General features: G+C 53.7%; 9 protein-coding genes across 9 annotated transcripts; 6 read left to right on the plus strand and 3 right to left on the minus strand.

Annotated features, from left to right (window-relative positions):
• Window positions 1-3: 3 nt before the first annotated feature.
• Window positions 4-2292, minus strand: W97_06862 (uncharacterized protein; the record flags this gene model as incomplete). The annotated part of the gene is made up of 1 exon (XM_007784846.1): window positions 4-2292. The coding sequence occupies one exon, from the start codon at window positions 2290-2292 to the stop codon at window positions 4-6; it is 2289 nt and encodes a 762-aa protein (XP_007783036.1).
• An 820-nt stretch (window positions 2293-3112) lies between these two features.
• W97_06863 (uncharacterized protein) lies at window positions 3113-4205 on the plus strand (the record flags this gene model as incomplete). Its single annotated transcript, XM_007784847.1, has 2 exons — window positions 3113-3756; window positions 3809-4205. 2 exons carry the CDS (start codon window positions 3113-3115, stop codon window positions 4203-4205), a joined length of 1041 nt encoding a protein of 346 aa, XP_007783037.1.
• Window positions 4206-4361: 156 nt separating this feature from the next.
• W97_06864 (uncharacterized protein) lies at window positions 4362-5498 on the plus strand (the record flags this gene model as incomplete). The annotated part of the gene is made up of 3 exons (XM_007784848.1): window positions 4362-4614; window positions 4699-5326; window positions 5399-5498. 3 exons carry the CDS (start codon window positions 4362-4364, stop codon window positions 5496-5498), a joined length of 981 nt encoding a protein of 326 aa, XP_007783038.1.
• A 23-nt stretch (window positions 5499-5521) lies between these two features.
• On the minus strand, window positions 5522-7219 carry W97_06865 (uncharacterized protein; the record flags this gene model as incomplete). The annotated part of the gene is made up of 3 exons (XM_007784849.1): window positions 5522-5681; window positions 5737-7076; window positions 7130-7219. 3 exons carry the CDS (start codon window positions 7217-7219, stop codon window positions 5522-5524), a joined length of 1590 nt encoding a protein of 529 aa, XP_007783039.1.
• Window positions 7220-7497: 278 nt separating this feature from the next.
• Window positions 7498-8420, plus strand: W97_06866 (uncharacterized protein; the record flags this gene model as incomplete). Its single annotated transcript, XM_007784850.1, has 3 exons — window positions 7498-7970; window positions 8033-8184; window positions 8236-8420. The coding sequence occupies 3 exons, from the start codon at window positions 7498-7500 to the stop codon at window positions 8418-8420; spliced, it is 810 nt and encodes a 269-aa protein (XP_007783040.1).
• Window positions 8421-9120: 700 nt separating this feature from the next.
• On the plus strand, window positions 9121-9858 carry W97_06867 (uncharacterized protein; the record flags this gene model as incomplete). Its single annotated transcript, XM_007784851.1, has 2 exons — window positions 9121-9205; window positions 9257-9858. The coding sequence occupies 2 exons, from the start codon at window positions 9121-9123 to the stop codon at window positions 9856-9858; spliced, it is 687 nt and encodes a 228-aa protein (XP_007783041.1).
• Window positions 9859-11280: 1422 nt separating this feature from the next.
• W97_06868 (uncharacterized protein) lies at window positions 11281-12342 on the minus strand (the record flags this gene model as incomplete). Its single annotated transcript, XM_007784852.1, has 3 exons — window positions 11281-11829; window positions 11887-12259; window positions 12320-12342. The coding sequence occupies 3 exons, from the start codon at window positions 12340-12342 to the stop codon at window positions 11281-11283; spliced, it is 945 nt and encodes a 314-aa protein (XP_007783042.1).
• A 2189-nt stretch (window positions 12343-14531) lies between these two features.
• On the plus strand, window positions 14532-14879 carry W97_06869 (uncharacterized protein; the record flags this gene model as incomplete). The annotated part of the gene is made up of 2 exons (XM_007784853.1): window positions 14532-14643; window positions 14719-14879. 2 exons carry the CDS (start codon window positions 14532-14534, stop codon window positions 14877-14879), a joined length of 273 nt encoding a protein of 90 aa, XP_007783043.1.
• Window positions 14880-18078: 3199 nt separating this feature from the next.
• W97_06870 (uncharacterized protein) lies at window positions 18079-19141 on the plus strand (the record flags this gene model as incomplete). The annotated part of the gene is made up of 5 exons (XM_007784854.1): window positions 18079-18312; window positions 18397-18429; window positions 18484-18542; window positions 18596-18776; window positions 18848-19141. The coding sequence occupies 5 exons, from the start codon at window positions 18079-18081 to the stop codon at window positions 19139-19141; spliced, it is 801 nt and encodes a 266-aa protein (XP_007783044.1).
• Between the last annotated feature and the right edge of the window lie 1691 nt (window positions 19142-20832).

Below are 20832 nucleotides of genomic sequence, written 5' to 3' on the forward strand. Positions count from 1 at the left end.
GTTCTACTCGAAAAGCGCTCTTGTACTCTTTTCCCTCTTAGAAATCGGTATGCCGTGCACGTTTCGTTGGTGTTCTCTCAAATGATCCTTTCTTCTAAATCCCTGCGACCCTACCCTGCCGCATCCAGCGAAGTCGCACTCGAACGAAATCACGTTTTCTCCGTGGACGCCCATGCGATGTCTCGTCAGATCCGCCGCGCGTTTGAAGGAAGCGTCGCAACTATTGCAGGTGTATGGCGTTTCGTTGAGCATTGAGGGCAGTGCTGGTTCGGAGGTGAGCGATGATCGAGACGAACAGTGCGACAGCGCTGGTGGGGTCTGCTGCGAGAAGGCGGCCGAACCGATATGAGGAAAAGAATAGTATTTGCTGTCGTATGATTCTTTTGATACGTTCAAGCTTTCCGTGACCTTCCATTGACCCGTGGCCTTTGCAATAAGCTCCGGGTAGGCATGTGTTGCAGCATCCAAGCCTTGGAAGGAATTGCCCGCGGTGTCGGACGGGCCGTCAACCAAGGCCGTGTCATACGGGACCTCCTCCGTGATATGTGCGACAAGGTTCGGGTCGGCATGTGCCGCAGCATCCAAGCCCGAAAGAGGATTGTTCACGGCGTCGGACGGGCGGCCGAGCGTCTGGTATCTTCTCCGTTGCCGGCCACTGGCGAATTTGTCCAAGGAGCCGCCGGTGGTTAGCGTTCTCGGCGACAAAAGAGATAAGCGCGGGTCGGAATAGTCAAAGCCCGAGGGATAGAGCATCTGATGTTGCGCAGGTAACTGGTGATTGGAGAAAGCCGTATTCCCAAGCGTTGTGAGGGGGTCTTGCATTTGCTGTCGACCTCGTTGGAGGGGAATAGTGTCGTTCTGATTGACTCCAACATGGCTGCCTCTCCCAGACCAATCTTCGAGGAGCGAGAGCTGCTTGTCTATGGCCGAAGACGAACCGATACCATATGTGAGCGAAGCGGAACTTCTATGACCCGGGAAGACTTCGTTAGGATCCATCTTACCGGTGGATGGCACTGGTACAACACACTGCTCCGTAGATGTCTCGCCGATGGGCGACTTGCAGTGCAAATGGAGCTGACTGTGCAAGCGTTTCCTGGCATCTTTGAAGACGTTGTATGCAGGCATGACATACGCGACTCGGGTGTGTTCGCAGCCAGCTATGATATGCCCATACAAACCATGGGTCTCGGCGCCGATAATCCAGGATCCGGAATCGCCTTTGGCTAGAGGTCCATTGAGCTGAACCATGTATACCTCCTGGTACGTCCTACTACCCGGCAAATGGGTATAAGAAGGTGTTCCCGACAAGGTGCCGGTCAAGTATCCTTGTGATGCGGTGTAGGTAACGATCTTCGTATCCTTGGGGCCCGTTGTGACGACATGTGTCGGCTGAAGCAAGTCTGCCTCGTGTCCACTGCCGCATAACTCCTCCACGGCAGCCAGTGCACTTGGTCCTGCAATCTCAATTAATGCGTAGTCCAGATCGATGGAAACCAGTTTCAAACGACCTGCAGTTGCTGTCAGGCCGGTAAGGGAGTCAGGTATCCCTGCGAAGCCGCTAGGAACCAGAGTGGGCGTCTTGGGCTCGAGATTGCTGCTGCCAGGAGCATGAGCCCCAGTAGCGTTCGTTCCAGCCTGTGGGTCAATGGTTCGATCGTCGATCTGAGTTGAAGTATCCGGGATTGAGACACCCCTAACGGAGGAGAAACCCGAGCTGCTATTCTCTGAACCAGTGCCATACACAGAGCGATCACTGTCCGGCGTGGTACTGCCTTTGCTGGTGATATCTACGTCCATTTCGTCGTAGGAATTCTCATCAGTGTGGTCGTCATTGTTGTCGTAGAGCTCATACTCGTCATCGCATTCGCTCGGCATGCTCAAGTCTTCCGCTTGTGTATCGTCGGAAAATACATGTCCAGAAGTAAGAATGTAGGCCGTTCCACCACATTGAACAATGCCGCCAGGTGTAGCCATTCGGGTTGAAACCCCGTTCGCGGTTCTATGTGTAACCATAACATGTCGGCCAGACAGACCGACTGAATGGTCACGGACATCCTCTGCTCCTGCTTGGTGAATGTTCCCATCCGTTTGACTGACTGTGTTGTCTGTTGCCAGCTGCTTGAGGTGCTTGACTCCGGGCGGCGAAGACATGTGCCCGAAGTTGATCGCAGGATAGTTCTTCGAGACCTCACTCTCTCGTACCGCTTTGCAAGCATCTTTTCGTGGTCCCGGCTGGTTGCAGATGAACATTATTGTCGGCACGGTGGTCTGCCGGGTACTGCCGACCATATATATTGACCAAGTAATCCAGCTCAAGCTTGGAACCGAATCGCCGCAGCTCTTAAGATGAAGCGCTATCTCTGGTGCCAAGCTGTCGAATGCCTCTCGAGCCGGTCCTTTAGCTTCCCAGTATCTGTCTTTTCCGTGGACTAGTCCGATGTAGTCTCCAGTGGAGTCCTCCGGGTTAGGCCAGCATCTCTTATTGCGGCGAAGGCGTGCCCATGGATCTCGAGCCTGTCCGCTCATGACAATTGATGTACAGTTCTCATTCAGGTGACGAAGGCAACCAACAGAATGCGGATGAAAGGTTGAGTCATCAAGAACGAGTTATTGACGTTTAAGAAAAGAAGACAACTAAAGGATGGCGAGAAAATGGGTCACCGTAAACTTAAAACTCAGCCTCAAGTCCGGTTTTCCCAGTTCTGGGGGTCTTGTGCAAGAAGACGCAGCTGAGAAGGAACCACAAACCTCGTTGGTTCATGCATCGCAGTGAGGCGGCACGGGCGGCACCGCTCAGCGAATCGAGTCCGGATTGGATTGATTGGTGGCACAGCCTCGCAGCGTTCAACCCCAAGCTGAGCTCGTACAACTGGCTGCATGTTAAATGCCTGCTTTTCAGCCGTCGATACGAATGTGAAGGCTCTGCCAGACGGCGCATATGCCTCTCCACAGCAGGGGTTCCAGGTGAACCATCAAACCGAAGAAAACGGTTGCCTGAACAATCGCTGTACATATACGCGTCGACTGGTCTTCGCCGGGCGAAGGTAGAAGTCTTGTTGCTCTGCTTTTCCCGCCTCTCGCTCAAAATCAACAGGACCAGCGCGCCAGCATGGCCTTGCTCGGTGACCAAATCAGCCAAATACCTGTCTCCACATCCACAAGAACGGGGCTCCTTAACAGTCTCTGGAATCGTAACGCTGCTCCCAAGCTAAAGAGCGAAGAACTCGATCTAGAGGCTTACTTCGCTTACCATACCCAACAATGCATCCAAGCATGGCACGATGGCGGGCGTCATATTGCCGATTGTACGCACCGCGACATCGCCGAGATTGCGCAGGAAATTATTGATGGGTCGGCAAGGGAAGATATCAAATCGCGGTTGGCCTTGAAGCTCACAGCGCCGAAATCAGCAAAACAAGATGAACTGCTGGGTAGTTGTATTGATTTCACAGCACGGCTCGTTTCCATGATGGACATCGGAGTGCTTCAATATGCGTTCTCCGGGCGCAGGCAATTGGAGTGGAAGCATGGGTCCCTCATAGATATCGTCCATGACTACTTCAACGAGCCTGTTGTTCTTGTACACGACAAGGTGAAATTAGGGAAGATGTTCAATGCGCGTAATCTCAGCCAGATTGCGGGCATCCAGATTGAATGGACGGATAACCTAGCCGACCATCTCCGCATCATTGATGACGAGGATAAAAAGGTAGCCATCTTTCACCACGCATCGTTCTTGAGATATAACCGAAGGTATGTAGATTCTTTACACTATTCGAGATATTGCGAGGCTTATTCGTTTCAGTCCGCTTTTCCCAGATGGACTCGCTGAAGAAACTCTTCGTACACTTGCGCTGCTCTTCCCACAGACCGACAAGGACTCCTTGAAGTGGTTCAAAAAGCTGCCATGCTCGTTGGGTCTCGATAAAACTTTAGTCAAATGCGGTCACCTCAGAGTCGATAGCCGACAGATCGAGAACTTCAGATTCTGGCATGACCGGTTGGTCATACTCAAACAAGTCTTCGACGAGTCCCGGCCCAGCACACTATTACAATGGTGGTGCGATAGGCGGAATGGTGTCCAGTGGTACACATTTTGGGTCGCTATTCTGGTCTTGTTTTTGACCATCTTCTTTGGCATGGTACAGAGTATCGAGTCCGCTTTACAGGTGTATAAGGCGTACCATCCGACAGTAACATAAGAAGTTCCCAAGGTAGTTGTAGCACGATGGGCATGGATCTCTTCGCAGGCGACAACAAATGCCGAGACCGGTCGGACGCGGACAATCTCATCCGCCGACATGCATCAGCGTTCGCTCCATGATGTTGCATCTTGGGTTGTTTGGATGTTTCCAACCATGAACAAACTGCCCGGCATTCTACACCAGTTCTCCAAGCTATCAACTCCATGTGTTCCCTGGATAGCACGGCAAGCGTCACGGCCTCAATCCCGCCCGCGATGCCCACAACGCCCGCCAACTATCCTCCACCCGCAACAGCGCCGCCATGCGCATAATCCTGCCGACGATCCCTCCTTCCACTCCATCGTTGACAGCCCGCCCCAACTTATAAAATCCGGCCGTCGTCATGGCCCCGGTCTCATAATCCTCGGTATTAGCTTCCCTCCGCGCCCCCCGCGCCCCCTCCACCCCCTCCACCCCCTATGCCCTAACCCCCGACTTACACATCACGCAGCCCTCATACCCATCACGGCCTTCGCCCTCGGGACATGGCAAGTACAGCGCCTATCCTGGAAAACCGACCTAATCGCACGCTTCGAGGACCGCCTCGTGCGCCCGCCTCTCCCCCTGCCCCCCCGCATCGACCCCGCCGCGATCCACGACTTCGACTACCGCCGCGTCACCGCCCGCGGGAAATTCAGACACGACCAGGAGATGCTTGTCGGGCCCCGCCTGCACGACGGCAACAACGGCTACCTAGTCGTCACACCCCTGGAGCGCGAGGACGGGAGCAAGATCCTCGTCAACAGGGGCTGGATCGCCAAATCCATGCGCGAGAAATCTGCACGGCGGGCCAAGGACCCGAAGGCGCTGCCGGAGGGCGAGGTCACGGTTGAAGGGCTGCTGAGGGAGCCGTGGAAGAAGAACATGTTCACGCCGGAGAACCGGCCGGATAAGGGCGAGTTCTACTTCCCGGATGTGGAGGAGATGGCAAGGCTGTCAGGCGCGGTGCCCGTATGGGTTGAGGAGACGATGAAGCCGGATTTGGTGGAGGCGTATGATAGGGAGGCCAGAGGGGTGCCGATTGGCAGGGCGGCGGAGGTCAATTTGAGGAATAACCATACGCAGTATATCTTCACGTGGTAAGTTTGGGGGCTAAAAACTTGGGCGCGGTTGTGCGAATAGTGGCACAGTGGCTGACATGGATGGTGCAGGTATGCGCTTTCCCTGGCAACTTCTATCATGCTCTGGATGGTTATCAAGAAACCAGTGTCAGGCATTGCTCGCCGGGCTCGCCGGAGCCAGGAGTGGTAAAATGTATTGGTACTACATAACTCTCAGCCGACCGATTCCTCCTCATCAATCGTTTCCATCCGGCGCTTCTTCGCCTTCTTCGACTTTGCCGGCGTCGGCATACGGATTTCTTGTAGCAGTTCCCTAGGAAGGAACTTCTGCGCCAGAGAGAAAGGCGTAGTATTGGCGTTAAGCAGTCGCTGCCTGCACAAAGTGATCGTTAGCATATATGTGCGGTATGTAAAAATCTACGACATACCTCTTCATCAAAGTAACAACATCCCCTTCGTCAATAGTCCTGCGTCCCGCGTGATCCGCATAGCTTTCGAGATCCTCTCCTATCTGCTCAAAAAACCAGTCTGATGTCTGTACTATAGCATCGAGCGTCTCTTTGTTGATCTTGGCGTTGCCGTTGCCGGCTGAGCGTAGGAAGGTAGTGGCTAGGCGTTTGACGACCGTTGGTGGGAGGGACGGGTACTCGATACCGTGCTTCGATAACTTGAGCTCTTTGCGTTTCCGCTTTGCTGTTTTTGCGGTGGGCTTAAGGGGATCAGCTTGAGGGCGTTCGGCTGCTGTAACCGAGTCTTCGCGAAGAGTCCTCTCTTGGGCGTCTTCTGCATTAGCTGCCTCTTCGTCGAGCTCATCCTCCGCCTCAGCATCGTCCAGTTCATCTGCAGGCACGATTTGCTCCTCATCCACCTCCTCTTCCGCTCGTGCGTCTTCCTCTTCCTCAGCCTCCCGCTGCTCCCGCACAGAACGCGCCCTATCCGGCACGACAAACCTAAACGTATCATCCTCGACTTCCTGCCCAGCCTCAGCCCCAACACCAAGATCGCTCTGTCTCCCTCCCCGTCTCAGTGCCTCAGCAAAAGCCTGCCCATCCCGCGTGTCCTCCTCAAGCAACACATCGACATCAAACCCAGCCTGCTCCAGCAAATCCCTCGCCGTCTCGTCGTCGACAGTCACGTTCCCGGCTTCGTCGAGGATGGACGCGGCGTCGATGCCTAGCTCGTTGAGATCGGCGAAGCGCTCGCTGAGGCGCGTGCTGCCGAGGGAGAGACGGGGGATTGTATCTACTGTGGCGCGCCGGTTGGCTTCGAGGGAGCGCGTTGTTGTGTCCTCGTCGTTGAGGGCGAGGGATAGGCGGGGAGGTTTCACGTGGAAGGAGTCGTCGTCTGAGAGGTCGTTGAAGGGCATTGAGAGGCGGGGGGCTGGTGGATGGTCTTCTTCTTCTTCGTCCTCCTCGTCGAGCATACCGCTCCGCACATGCTGTATCCCATGAAGCTGAGGCGATGGCTCGATGGTCGCCGTGTTGCGCGCTAGTAACCTGCTGAGGTTTCTCAATACATCCCTCGGCGTCGCTCTCTGCACCCTCCCGCTCCGCCGCCTGTCCCTTCCGGGTGTAAGCGCGGCGTTTCGGCGTGCTTCGAGTGCTTTGAGCGCGTGTGGTGTTGTCGGTGGGCCCCGTCTTGCAGTCTGTCTTGGACCTATCTGAGGGGTTTTGTTGGTGTGTCGGCCGGTGGAGAGAGGGCCTGCGGTTGGTGTGCGGCGGGTTTGGGGGGTCGTGTGCTTCGGTGCCACGGCTGCTAGCTTGCGGAGCTGACACAGTGTTAGACTGTAAGCTTTGCTAAGAGCTGAGAGGAGTACTGTACAGTGGAGAAGGGTGTTTCTTCGAGCTCAAGTTCGTTGGCGGCGGAGTTGCGGGGAGTTGTTCGGGGGCGCTTGGGGCGTGGTTCAGTCATTGTGTCGGGATATCTGTGCGTGCTGATTTTGCAGAAAGTTTGGCCCTCTGGTGGTATTCCTAGCTATCGGTACCACTGTTGTTGACCAGCTCTATCACCGCCTGCAGCAATGAAGCGGGAGACGCGCCGTGGACCCTTGAGAGCGTTGATCCCGACGCGAGCGCGGCTGCTCTTGCGGCACTTATCGATAGCGTAGGGCTGAAAACCTTCCGACGACAGAACTTGAGTAAAGTTTCCTCGCTGCAGAGCAGAAAGTCCTGTCTACAACATTATCCACAATGTCGGACTCCGAAGCCGGTGGCGTACCCCTCCTCGAGCCCCTCTCTCCCTCAACTTCTCCCGCACCCACATTATCCACAAAGCGGAAGCGAGAAGCCGAGCCGAAAAGCAAACGAGCCGCCAAGCGCAAGCGGACGAAGAAGCCCAAAGACATCAACGAGGATGAGCTGGATGAAGAGCTGGGTGTGAACACCGCAATCGCGCGCATGGACAGTCGATTGCTGGCGGACTATGTCGCCCAGCGCACCAAGCGGTTTGAGAGCGATCTGAGCTTGGTGGAGCTGGAAGATAGATATCTGCCGGAGCGAGCTATTCGAGACACGAGCACGTGGAAGGAGCAACGGGACTTGGAGCATCTACCGGCGTTCTTGGAGAAGTTTGGCAAGGGCTTGAAGGAAGCACCGAAGGCGAAGGGGAGTCCTCATACGCTTGTTGTGGCTATTGCTGGATTGAGGGCTGCGGACCTGACGAGGTATGTTACTTTGCTAGAAATGCATTTGAATTGCCTGGCATTGATGCTGACCGGTGAGGAAGGGCTCTCCGGAAGTTTCAGTCAACGGACGCCACGGTAGCTAAGCTCTTTGCAAAGCACATCAAGCTGAAGGAAGCAATCGAGTCATGCAAGAAGACGAGGATGGGCATTGGTGTGGGCACACCTCAGAGAATAATCGATCTACTGGATGACGGTGCGCACTCAGAGTTCCCTCCTTCGGAGTATGAACTTGGCTGACGATGAGCAGGTGCGTTATCTTCAGATAATCTGAAGCGGATCGTGATTGATGCCTCCCACATTGACCAGAAGAAGAGAGGCATCCTGGAAATGAAGGAGACCGAGGTACCTATGGTGCAGCTGCTCGCTCGTGATGAATTCAGGAAGCATTACGGTGCCGCGGAGAACAAGGTCGAGCTGCTGTTCTACTGAATAGCCAATTACTGCAACACAGCACTGTGAGACAACGGGCTCTGAACAAAGTTGTGGACACTCTCAGGTAGCGCATTGCTAGTCGTCTGAGTTGCATGTGCCGAAGTTGGACAAGAAGGCTGCCGCGTTGATGTTGAGGGAGGTCATTCTGAGCGATTGTGGCACCTAACCCGGCCACATGGTGGTTCTGAAGCTAGAGATGCACCTTATGCAGAAAGGCTGCTCAAGCGGAGAGCTCAACGTGATGGGACTCGAAGCCGCAAGGCAGGTTATCGCTGTCGGATGACGTCTCTTGATTCACATCGTCGACTCGAAGCTGGAGACTGGAGTGTGCTGATGGCGCTGGTTGAGACGAACCTACGCGCCATCTGTCAAACCAGGCAATGGGATTTCCGAGTCTCCATCTATCCCGAACAAGCGAGACTCTGGTCGGGGACGCTCGGACTGTATCAGAGTGTGGCCGACGTTGCACTGCGACTGGGTGGATCCACCATCAGTATCGCCCCATCTTCTCAACCCTTCTCGCTCCGCTCCTCACATGCAGGAATCGCTCACTCCTTGCGGCCTGCCCTCTACGTCTTCTGCAGCGCTCTTGAGCCTGTCTTTCGTTCATCCTCCGCTTCCTGAACGCCAAAAGTCGATTCTGCATCTTTGAAGTGTCCCCCATCTGTCCTATACAGCCATTCTGTCACACTCCAACATGCATCTCAATCCGCTTCTCGTAGCTTCCGCCATTCTGTTCTTCACGACCGGGGCCAACACCACTACTGCCTCTGCCACACCAGGTGAGGTTTTTTGAAAGGCAGTGGCTGCTGTGTTCACTAACGGTTTTCAAGAGTGCCTGCCGAGATGCTGGGAAAACTCGAAATACGTCAGCAATTGTGCCGACAACGAGCCCTGCCTCTGCGAGGACGCAGACTTCCAGAATGCAAGCCGTACCTCCCAGGCCCGCCGCCACACTCCCTACCTCCCGGCCTCCAAGAACCCCACTGACCCCTCATCCTGCTCCCAGGCCGTCCATACCTGCCTATATTCCCAGTGCGAGACCGCCCGCTTCGCTTCAGCCATCCACGTCGCTCTGTCGAGATGCCCGGAGAACCTCCAAGGAGATACCACGCCCGCTCTCCTACGACACAGCAGGCGCAAGCGGGACGCCCAGGCCTATGAGGACGGTCACCCACCGCCGCCTCCGAAGTATCCGCCGCCAGATTACCCGGGCTCGGTCTACCCTCGTCCGACTCCAAGGGTTCGGCGCCAGGTTCCATATGGACCCGGGTCTTATGTCAGGCAGCAGGAGAGCTATGCTACCTCTACGGCATATGCTGGGCCTGCTGAGTCGCCTGTTCCGACAGCTGATCCGTACCAGCCGCCTGGGCCGGAAGCGCCGCATCCACCGTACGCTACGCCTGATGCGTACCTAGGCGACGGCGCACTCTAGCGAGACCTTACGGTTCGTGTCCGGCCGCTATAGAAACTACGGGCCATGGACACCTCAGATGATGGTTTGCTGGCATTCAATCAGGGTGCAATATATGGCTATCTAAAAGTTGCGGGTATACTTAACGCATGTGTATCCTATCGATGTGCTCTTGGGCTGTTTATCTTCCTCCTAGCTTATGTTTGCATTTATTAGCACTTTTCGTGTGCGTTCCTGTAGAGCCATGAGTAGCTCGAAAGGCCTAGATTAATTACTAATGGAATACTCATGTCCTAAAACTTACTCGTCCTGAAGACCCGTGTCTCGTGCTGTTCTTACCTGTTCAATCCGTGCTTTCGATCGAGTCTCCTCTGACAGGCTAGCTTCTATTGCTAGTAGCTGTACACCTCATACCTGCGTGACAGTGCAATCATTACACGAGGTCCCCTCGAGCTACTACCAAGCCTTGCCACAGTCCGCTATTCATTATTGAGAGATTCTGAGCCGGGTGTTTCTTTCATTAGATTCAACAGAGCTATGCATTTACACCACGTCTCGAAATGTGGTTATGAGACACGACGGAGGCCTTTCCAGATGTGCACCTCACACAAGGGGTGTCCGCTCACCGGGGGGGAAGCATGGTCGTGGTGATCTTGGACTTGAAATCTTGTCCCGGCTTGCAATCAGCAAAGGAGGGATATGGTGGCGTTGGCTACAAGCTAGACGATGCGCAACACAGCTCACAAAGATATAGAAGTCAGCTGCTCGTTGCTTAGCTCATCTCCTGATTCAAGCCGTATAGTTTACAACGCGTCTCCGTAGTTCCAGTAGATCAGATACATATCGCAGAGTCTAGCCATCGTTTTGCTTCCAAATTGACTGCCTCCTTGAGGTGGCTGAACCACAAAGCCTGACTTTCTCCATATGGTTGTATTTACCATCTACAGATCACGCTGACTGCCCCCCTACTCACAACTGCTACCGAATATGCCCGATACCTGCGCTCCCCGTCTACGGCTTTTCCGCCGTAAGCCTCCACCAATTTCCGCAATCTTCACCTACTCCCGTAGTATACAACTAAGAATCGATAGCGGCGCGAGGTAAAGCGCGTTGCAAAGCCTCATTCAAAGCTGCCATTTAGAAGGGTAGTGGGGAGTTTTTCGGGCCGGCGATGTGTAACGCATTTCGCAAAGGACAGTAAGCGGCGGGCAATTAGTGGCCTTCTTGTGGTTCGATTGCGCTTGCAAAACTCGGCTGCGAGGATACTTCTCTAAGAAGGACGAGGGTTTACGGGTAGTAATGGTAGAAGTCACAATGTTATAACAAGACGCGGTGAGAACGCGTATCGAATAATCTAACAAGCTCGCATACATAAGCGCATCTTCCATGTACGTAGGATAAGAATCCAAGATGTGATCACAAACCCGTCTGACCAATGATGCCTCAAACGCTCTGTGTAATGATAACGTCATCAATGTGGAATGTGTTTACGTGATAGGTTCCAGCAACAAACTGAAATTCAAACGTAGTGCTTGCACCGGTCGCCGTGAAGGTACTAGTTTCGGTAATCCAGCTGCCAAATCCAGCAAGGGCTTCAGTTTCCATGTGACGTTGAACGAGAATCTTGTCTCCGGCCATAGCGCGGAAGTATAAATTAGGCTCCACCCTCTCGGCGAAGTAGCGGAGACTGAGATCGTAGGTCTTGCCGGCGCAAGTCTTCATTTCCTGCTGCATCTGAACGAAAGCGAGTCCAAATGTACTGTGCACGGTGAGGGGCACCGCCAAATGGTTAGGTCCCACAGCGCCGCCCGGTAAGACTTGGACGGTGTTCTGCGCATCGTACCAAAGAGTGTTCGCGTGCCAACCGTTAAGGTCACCGGAGTCAAAGCCGCCGTTGATAAGCGGGGAAATTGGGCAGGGATTGGGAACAGTCATGAGCTTTGTTGCCGTGGCGGTTGTGGTTGTAGTCACCTCGCTGAATTCGGTAATAGTCTGTGATTGAACCTTGTTAGTAAATCTGTACGTCCAGTGGGTTAAAGGAGGAAATACCGCTATCTCGGCCGTAGCAGTGACAGATACAGTAGACGTAGCCGTAACGGATACCGTCTTCAAGGAAACTCCCGACTTGATGCAAGAGCAAGCAGCCGATAAGATGGTCGATGGGAAGAGTCTCGTCGCAGGAATATTAATCGTGGCTGGGTTGGTGAGCTGGGGTTGCCGCTTGAGCGGGCCTGGAGCCCATTTATCAACCTGAACGTCCCGTTTCGCTGGAGCAGTGACGGTTGCCGTCACTTCAACAGTTTCCACAATAGTCTCGGTTAATGTCTCAGTCGTCGTCACTAAAGGCGTGACTGTTGCCACGACGGTCACGCTGGACACTGTAGCGACGGTGGTGGTGACTGGTGGGACGCTGATAAAGCTGCTGCAGTAGTTGTAGGCCGCTGAGCGGACTGCTGGTGCGACGAGCGCATTTATCAGTCACAACTTGGCCGTTGGAGCAGACATTTGGAGGTGCTGCCTGGGGCGCTGCTCAAACGTTCTGAGTAACGAAGCCCGCCAGAGCGAGAGCGCGGAAGATCCGGAAGGAATACATGATGATCGGAAATCCCACAGAAAGAATGAGCGGGGATTCGGAAACCGCAGACTTGAGATGGATGATTCGAATTAGAGACCTGAACGAGCGGAGTGCGGTTTATGCGAGTGATGGTGGAACGTGCAAGAGGGAATCACAAATCTTATATGCCCCGATGACCGGTTACAATGGACAAGGGGAAACTGAACCCGTTCTGAATACATTTGGTCCAGACTCCTCGGCTTTAATCGTGCTGCCTTGAGGCGATCTTGTGGCGGGCTGAGTTCTGCGCATAGTGAGGAGGATTGTGGATAGTATGATGATATTCAGCCGCACTGACTACGGAGCGAGACCGTGTAGTGACTTATATTGCGGGAAGCATGGCCTAGTCCTTCACTCCAATAGTTAGCCAGTATCACTTAAGTGCTTTGGAGAAGCTGACAAGGATTCACATTGTCCTAGCCGTAGTGCTACTGGTGCCACCACGCATGTACCCTTGCTCGTGGACTACAAGTGCATGGGTTCCGGCCGACTTGGTGTTCCTGATTCCAGATCCGCGCACCTAGGTATTTTGGCGCTCGTGGTTAGCCTAAGCCAGCCATATCCGGATGTGGCCATTCTGGAACAGAGATCGCCGCCAAAAGAGGAAACGAGCGGCATCCGCCTCCTGAACTTCCCCAGTCCACTCGCCCGGCTCGAGGAGTCTAATGAGTCTAGATACCGCTTTAGCCAGCCGCAGGCCCATAACGTCGATCAGGGGTTTTGCACGACACTGGGTTTTGCACAATCTAACGTGATGGGGCTAGCGTCTTAACATATCAAGCAAAGCGCTTCGAACGCCTGGTCTGGGCAAGAACGTGACCAGCGCGGATAATTAGAGGGCCTAGATCGTGCAGAACTCAGTACCGTGTAAAACCCCCCGGACGACGTTATCTTGCAATACGGCGGCTAGGAGATGCACGAGCGGCTGAGCATGATATGCGAAGAGGCGTCCGAGTCGGTGGCTGCGGGTACGCTACGCGCCCTGCACTCCAGCTACAGTGCAGGTATCAACTGGGCCTAGGCTCTAGTAGCATGATATCCTTCGCCGTGTAGAGAGAATCGTGTGTTTAATAGCGGGATAAGTGCGAAGAGCCCAGCTGATCGGGTGCGCACATCAAGTAGCGGCGTGCATGACATGTATGCCACGGGATGGACGTCAGCGGAGGGTTTTTTCTTGATAGGCGTACGTTTAGGTGGTGTATCGGACACTCGTCGTCCTGTGTGGATAGCTTTGGATGGAAAAATGAACTAGAGACATTCGCGACGTGCAGGAGCGGGATACTTCTATGGCCATCTAAGCTCGCCCACGACTATCCGGCTATAGTCTAAAAATCGTCGCGGTTCGAGAGCAATACAAAGATAGTAATTCACGGTAATCCAGCTACAGGAGGCTAGGTATGTAGGCATGGCGGTTCAAGTTCCCCAATGGATCCTGGTAGACGGTTGTGGCATGAGCGTAGATTATACTGAATACTCCGGACTAGCTGCAGGGTCAGCGCAAAGGCTCAGTAAGACGGTGGTTCGGCGCTAGGTAGACACAAAGAGGGCCTGTCTTGCGCAACGCGGATCAAGCAAACACGCCGTATAGCAATGCGCTAGAAAACCAAATACATGAGGATTGAAAGCTGGAGAACTTTTACAATGATTCTGCGCCCTTCTCGATGGGCTTGCTTGTCAATTCTTGCGCTTCACAGTCCAGATGGTATCTGGTGTGCTTCTGGCCGCTCTGGTAGCTTGATCGATGGCAATCAACCGGTGGAAGCCGAGTCTTTGGGTGCCTAGCGGCTGCATGCTGATGTTTCGCGGAATTTTCAGTGTCCAGGTAGGCGCTCCAGGGCGCCAAGCACGGATCGTTTCTGATATTCGTGAGCAAGGCTTCGAAGTCAACACACACCACAGCGGAAGACCAACCACGACTACGCACATCGCAAACAGCAAGCCTAATCACCATAACCAGTCCTCCGCTACCCGATAAAGACAGATATGAAGACATACCGTGCGATGCGTTTCCTGAATCAATGGACCAGGGGTAGGAGCCATCACATTGCGCCTGCCAAAAGCTTGTCTGCTTCTGTCAACAATGTTCAAAACACAGGAAGCTCACAGAAGAAACCTAGTTATCGCCGCGGACAGTTCCAGCACCAGGTTCGGCACACTCAACAATCGTCAAGACGAGAACAAGCCCATCTCGAGTAGGTCGAGTCGAATACCGACCTACACCATCAGTTTTCGTTCCGGAACAGCTAATGTAACGATACGTTCAACAGCCGCAAAGCCTGAGGCAACGTGGTTTCGTCTACGTCCCGGGCCCGATGCCCTGGCTAGGTTGGTCGTCGTCCTGCATGAGATCAGGAGGAAGCATGAGCTCACTGTCGCGGTACAACCCAGACTAGGCCTGGCAGCAACGGATATGGTTATCCATGAATAAGTGCAGGCGGAACTGCGGCCCTTTTGAGGTACGGAGACATAGTTTATTGAGCCTGTGAGACCAGGTGCTCTTGCAAGACATTGGCGTAGAGATGATGCAAGAACGATGACACGATGATAAAATTGAAAGCGTGCACTTACTCTATGAGCCTTTATACAGTTGATGAATCGGCATCCTCAACTGTTGGTATCTGTTGTGCCTACCTGCTTCTGTGTGAGACCCAAAGTTGTCCGGCATAGTAAAAGCGGTCGGTAGATCCCTAGATCAGGCCGCTTTATATACCTCGATTCTCACTTTCAGACTGACGGAAACCCCGTTCTTACAACTTGCATGTGTAACGTCTTGACCTTCGGGGACCACTGGTACCACTGAAGTCCAGTCGCAGGATGTGAGTGTGCAAAAGAACCCACTCGAGATGGAGCAACAAGAGTAGGTGTCCGTTACACGAGTCTGCTGTACCCAGGCAGCCGGACATGATTGCGTTTGAGCGTATATTCTTCTTCCTCAAAAACCTCTCTCTATCAAAGTCCTCAAACTCCATGAACCGGAAAGTAATCCGGACAGGTATATGGCGGACTCGTATATCAACGACGAGTTCGGTCACGGAATGCCAGTGTTGTCGTACTGCTCACCGTGCACTATACCGCAGATCCCTTTGCGCATGGGCTCGCGCTGGCAAAGGGTGGTATGGCCAGTCGCGTGTCTTTCGAGTGTGCGCATGTGTCTCGTTTGCCAGCGATGAGGTGTTGCACACGGCGGACAAGCGCTTGAGTATCCAACCATCGGCAGTCACCGTACTTCGTTTTGCTGCGCGTCATCCAGGTCTTATCCGGAGCCTGTCGATGCAGCATGAGTCGCCATGGCCACGATGACAGTGCTAGCCCAAAATTTGTCCTAAATCCCGGAAGGAGATAGAAGTCGATGCTGTGGATGCAATGCCTACAAAGCCTGGATGCAGCGCTCGGCTTAGCCAAAGCGCAATATCCTGAGCGGCGCTGCTCAACTCCCAAGCTCAGCGCTGAGAATGATGGACACCCTACGAACCAGCCTATTCGCAGGGCGCACCATACCTGAGAGGTGCCTCGTATATGCAGAAGCTCGGCAGGAGTTGTGTACGCAGTGAGCCAGCAGGAACCGGCGTCCTGGACACACTGGCGAGGTTGATGACACGAGGAGTTAACAAAATACCATCATATGGCGTAAAGGTCCAGAAGTATACTGGTCCGGTCCGCATGGATCAGTCCATACCACCTACAAAGCTACTTGAAGCTAAGAAAGGACGGGGGTTTATGACCGATAGAGCTCCATTGGCAAGCCTCACCACAAGGCTCAACCTGGATCCCAGCCGTCTCAGGAACGGCGTACGGCGCAAGGGCTGAACAATATGAGGACTTGTGGTGTAACATCGCTTCTTCTGTGCTGGCCGCGTGTTGTAAGGTTTGAGCGTCTATCCATGGGGTAGCTCACGCTCTCCACGGGCGACGCTAAGGATCGGCTTCGCCGGAGAGTCTCAGTTTGGGTGTGTCGGTCTCCATGGAGCGGAGTATTGAGATAGACGGAGCTGTCGAAAGAACTCCTGCCGCAGCTGTCATATTGTTGCCATTGTTCTGTATCAATCCGACTCGATGAGTAACGAGGGTCCGAGCGAGTCTTGCGAGCTGACCGTCGAAGCTCCACCCGGGGACAATGGGTGAGGTTTAGTCGACCGCCAGACCATGGCGAACCGCCGCGGCTGATGTCAGGACAACGCACTCAGTTGCCATCAGTTCAGCTAACTCAAAGAACCCGGATCGGCGCGCCACGAGTCTGAAGCTGGATGGCAGTGTTGTACGTTGCTGGCCGCGTTTGCGTATGCAATCCTTTAGGCCGTATTGTGGGAGCTACAGGAACGTAAGAGTCGCCTTCACGCAGGAGCTGTATCAGAGCCTGGAACGCACTCATCGACGCTTCCGAAGGGAAGTTCGATCCAAGTATCCAGATGCGCAGCTCGCAAGGTACGATGGTATGCCTTGGTCTTCGAAAAGTGGGCTGTTCGAGCAGAATTACGAGAGGCACAAGCGCAAGTCACCTCAGGTTCTCCCGGCATCTCATCGAGACAACTCCTGTCGAAATCGAGAATTGCGCGGCTCACGAGGTACCGCCGCTGAAATTCGTGACAGTCGATAGACATGCTCGGAGTGTTAAAGGCCAGGCGGGACGCGTGTGGTTGACGTGAGGGAGTAAGCGCCAAGTACCGTGACTGCGGAGCGCGCACACAGCGCAGTGACGGCGGGACACGAAGCAAAAACGAGCGGAACCAGGCCGGTTGAAGGCTCGATTGAACACGCAAGCGGCATAAGATATCAACACTCCGAGTCGTGGCAGTAAATGATCGAGCATGAAATCGGACAGGGAGCGGCACCCTGCTAGGAGGCTCTGGGTTTCATCGAGTCGCATCAGAGGCTGACGACGAAGCGACAGCTAGCTTCATACACCTCATCTTGGCCGTCCGTGTAGGCAAGACGAGAGAGACGAGTAGAGCTGATACCGGGCAATACTGTCTGGGTGTGATGAAGTCGTTGAGTGGGCGGAGATAGCCGCTGGCCTTGACGTTCAAGCTCCGCGTCGACCAACCCCAGCCGGCCGGGGTCCGCGGCAGAGAAACACGATACAGTGCTCTAACTACCTACCTCGTTACGCCTCAGCATCCCCCATCCACCCCCGGTTTCGCCCTCCGCCTTGCAGCTCCAGCACTCTTGGAGCTCTGACAACCAGTCTGTCATATACCAGCCCGCCTCGCGCCCTCCCTCCCCGTCCGTTATATATTCTCCGCCGTTGCGGGACGCGAGAGCAAGCCGATACCTTCAACTCAACCCTATCCGATTGCTGCGCTGAGCGCATCGAGCTCGCACTCCGCCACGGCAAGCTGTCACGGCTCGTTTTGGTTGCATAGCTGAAGGAGGAGAAGAACCGGTTGGCGTGTGGGGTCTGGCAGACGACATCTTCCTCCCGAGTGCCTATCAGGCAGCGCTGCGGATAGAATCGACAACTGGTACCAGGTGTGTCTTCACTTCACTTCCATGCATGAGCCCTGATCTAATCGCTCCCCCCTATAGGCACGCCATCTTATCAACACCATCTCGGTCTTACACTCCCTTATTTCTTCCAACCCTTTCTTTCGATCTACATCTACAGTCTTCACACTCGGACAACAACAACCATGGCTGCAGCACCAGCAACCCAGTCGCTAAAGGTAAAGATCGAGCATCTCTTCAAGTCTAAGAAGCAGCAAGAACAAGAGAAGCATGATTCCGCCCAACTCACTCCGGCTGAAATCGCCCTGTTGTACCCACCCCAAATCCCCGTCGGCGTCTACCTGCCTATGAACAAGATTGTCAACCATGTCACCGGCGACCCACGCATTGATCAATACTTTAATGGCGAGCAGATCAAGGTAGATCTAAAGCTGACCCTTATATACAAACTATATACGAGGTCAGCATTCATAGGACGGCAATACTGATCACTCATCTCACAGTGCGTTGTCACAGGTGACGGTGCCGTTGGCAAGGTACACTCCCACCGGCCACGAGACCTGTATTCTGAAGATCTAACCTCGCTGTAGACCTGCCTGCTCATCTCCTACACCACCAATGCGTTCCCTGGTGAATACATACCTACAGTGTACGTCAGTACGATCTTCTCAGAGAGGTGCACATTCTGAAGTCTCTATACAGATTCGACAACTACTCCGCCAACGTCATGGTCGATGGCAAGCCTGTCAGCTTAGGATTGTGGGACACTGCTGGCCAGGAGGACTACGACCGCCTTCGTCCGCTTTCGTATCCCCAGACCGATGTCTTCCTCATCTGCTTCTCGATCGTGAGCCCTCCGTCTTTCGACAACGTCAAGGCCAAGGTTAGTCCATCCCAACCGCTATAGTAAGCAACGAGGAGTCCGAGCTGACTGCGCTTTCTCCGCTGCAAAAGTGGTACCCTGAGATCGAACATCACGCACCCGGCGTCCCTATCATCCTTGTCGGCACCAAGCTCGATCTTCGCGATGACGAGGCGACCCGCGAGAGCCTTCGCCAGAAGAAGATGGCGCCAATCCAGTACGAGCAAGCCGTGCAGGTCGCCAAGGAGATCAAGGCCCAGAAGTATCTCGAGTGCTCGGCTCTCACGCAGCGCAACTTGAAGAGCGTCTTTGACGAGGCTATCCGTGCCGTTCTTAGCCCTCGTCCTCCGCCAAAGGCGAAGAAGAATAAGTGCGCCATCCTCTGAAGGGCGCGTCAGTCGACTCTACGCTGGTGCAGCTTGGTGTCATCGATTGCTACCAGTCACAACGGCTTTGGCAAGTCTCATGGTGTTGGTTGGAATCGGGTGGTGGCGTTGAATGGGATGGATGCATGCATATGCACAGTGATTGGGGCTTTCACGGTGGCCTTTCCCTCATCTAGCAAGCTGCGAGATATCTTTCGATCACAGCTTGCTGGCACGAGACTTTACACGATTGCGCCGTGGTCACTACTTGCGGAGTTGGGTTTTCATTTTCCTCTGACTACTCTGGCTGGGCTCGGCATAATCCCTTTCCGTTGGTCGATGTAGATACTCATGGAGCAATCAATCTGCGACATCTGCGGTGTGATTAGAAACTGGCACATCCCTTTGAAACCCCTGCTCCGCCTGGTTGATCTGTCTAGTGCATTGAAGCAACCGAGATACCCAACAGCCATGGCCTTCCGCTGCACGCAAGTTCTACACAGTAAAAAAATCCCCGCTAGTACTATGGATCAAGATTTTTGTTGCGGAACATTACCTAGGTACATAGCGTGCTAATCGGCTGCTCGGGAGATCCGACTTAGAAGAGGTCTAAGCGCTCCAAGCGGCTTGCCGGTGACCATCGAGCGCGCTCGGCGTCGATTATTATTAAGAATTTCGCTCAAGGCTCTGTTTTATGCCACTTTTGAAACGCTTAGTATGACTAAGAGGCCTTGTTTTTTGAGTATTTTCCCTGGGTACAGTCAGATAGCCCGCGCTTAGCTACCTTTCAATCAATTAGCTGAAGAGCATTAACTAGGTGGATTTAGCCGAATGACGAGTCGAGAAAATTTCAATGTGTGCATGACTCACATCCATAAAGTAGAAGCTTAGGACATCGTGACTCACGTCTACAAAGTAGGAGCTTGAGGCAAGAGGGAACATCGGTGGATTTGCCGGCCTAAGGATCCCGATGCTAGTGTGTCTTCTGAACCTGTTGCGCTGGCCCATTTTACTAGTTTCGGGGTGTTAGATGGTGATGTTTTTTTTGCCGGAGTATAGGGGCATTAAGGTAGAAAATGTGGCGGTTTGGGCTGACAACATCGGTCCGGGGATCGTGTTGAGGTTGGGGTTATGGACATTCAGGGGGAAGTTGAATATCCAGATTTCGTGGAATGTTGCATTCTATGGAGATGGTCAGATCTAGGAGGTGGTGGATACAATCGACAGGATGTTGGCGGTGGAGCTTGGGGTTGAGAAGGGGATCGAGGAGGCTAGTGGGGCAGATGATTAATCTTGAGTTGAATTTGGCGGGAGTAAAACAGGACTTGATGAATAGTGCAGTGGTTGTCTTGAGTCTAACGTGGAAGAGCATATCTGGCTGCATCGAACAGTCGAATAGATTGATCGTCCCAGAAACTCTTGCCGCCTCCATCCTAATATCTCGCCCCGTATATGACCTTGTTTCCGTTGCTCTCGCACTCACAGAACATAAGGCTTCAAGTCACTCTTTACTGTTAGGCCAGCAATTCAATATAAGGAAGATCGAGAAAGTTGTGTTCACTATAAACATACTATTAAACGCCGAACAGAACGAGTAAAAGGATCAAGAGATCAACCTTCATCACCACCCTGCACTGGCAGCTTCATCCCGACCGCCAACGATGACCGAAGCGAGAGAATGGAGAAGTCAACCTCCATCGCCGCCTTGCCTT

The sequence above is a fragment of the Coniosporium apollinis genome, assembly GCF_000281105.1.
Source record: "Coniosporium apollinis CBS 100218 chromosome Unknown supercont1.36, whole genome shotgun sequence".
NCBI lineage: Eukaryota > Fungi > Ascomycota > Dothideomycetes > Coniosporium > Coniosporium apollinis.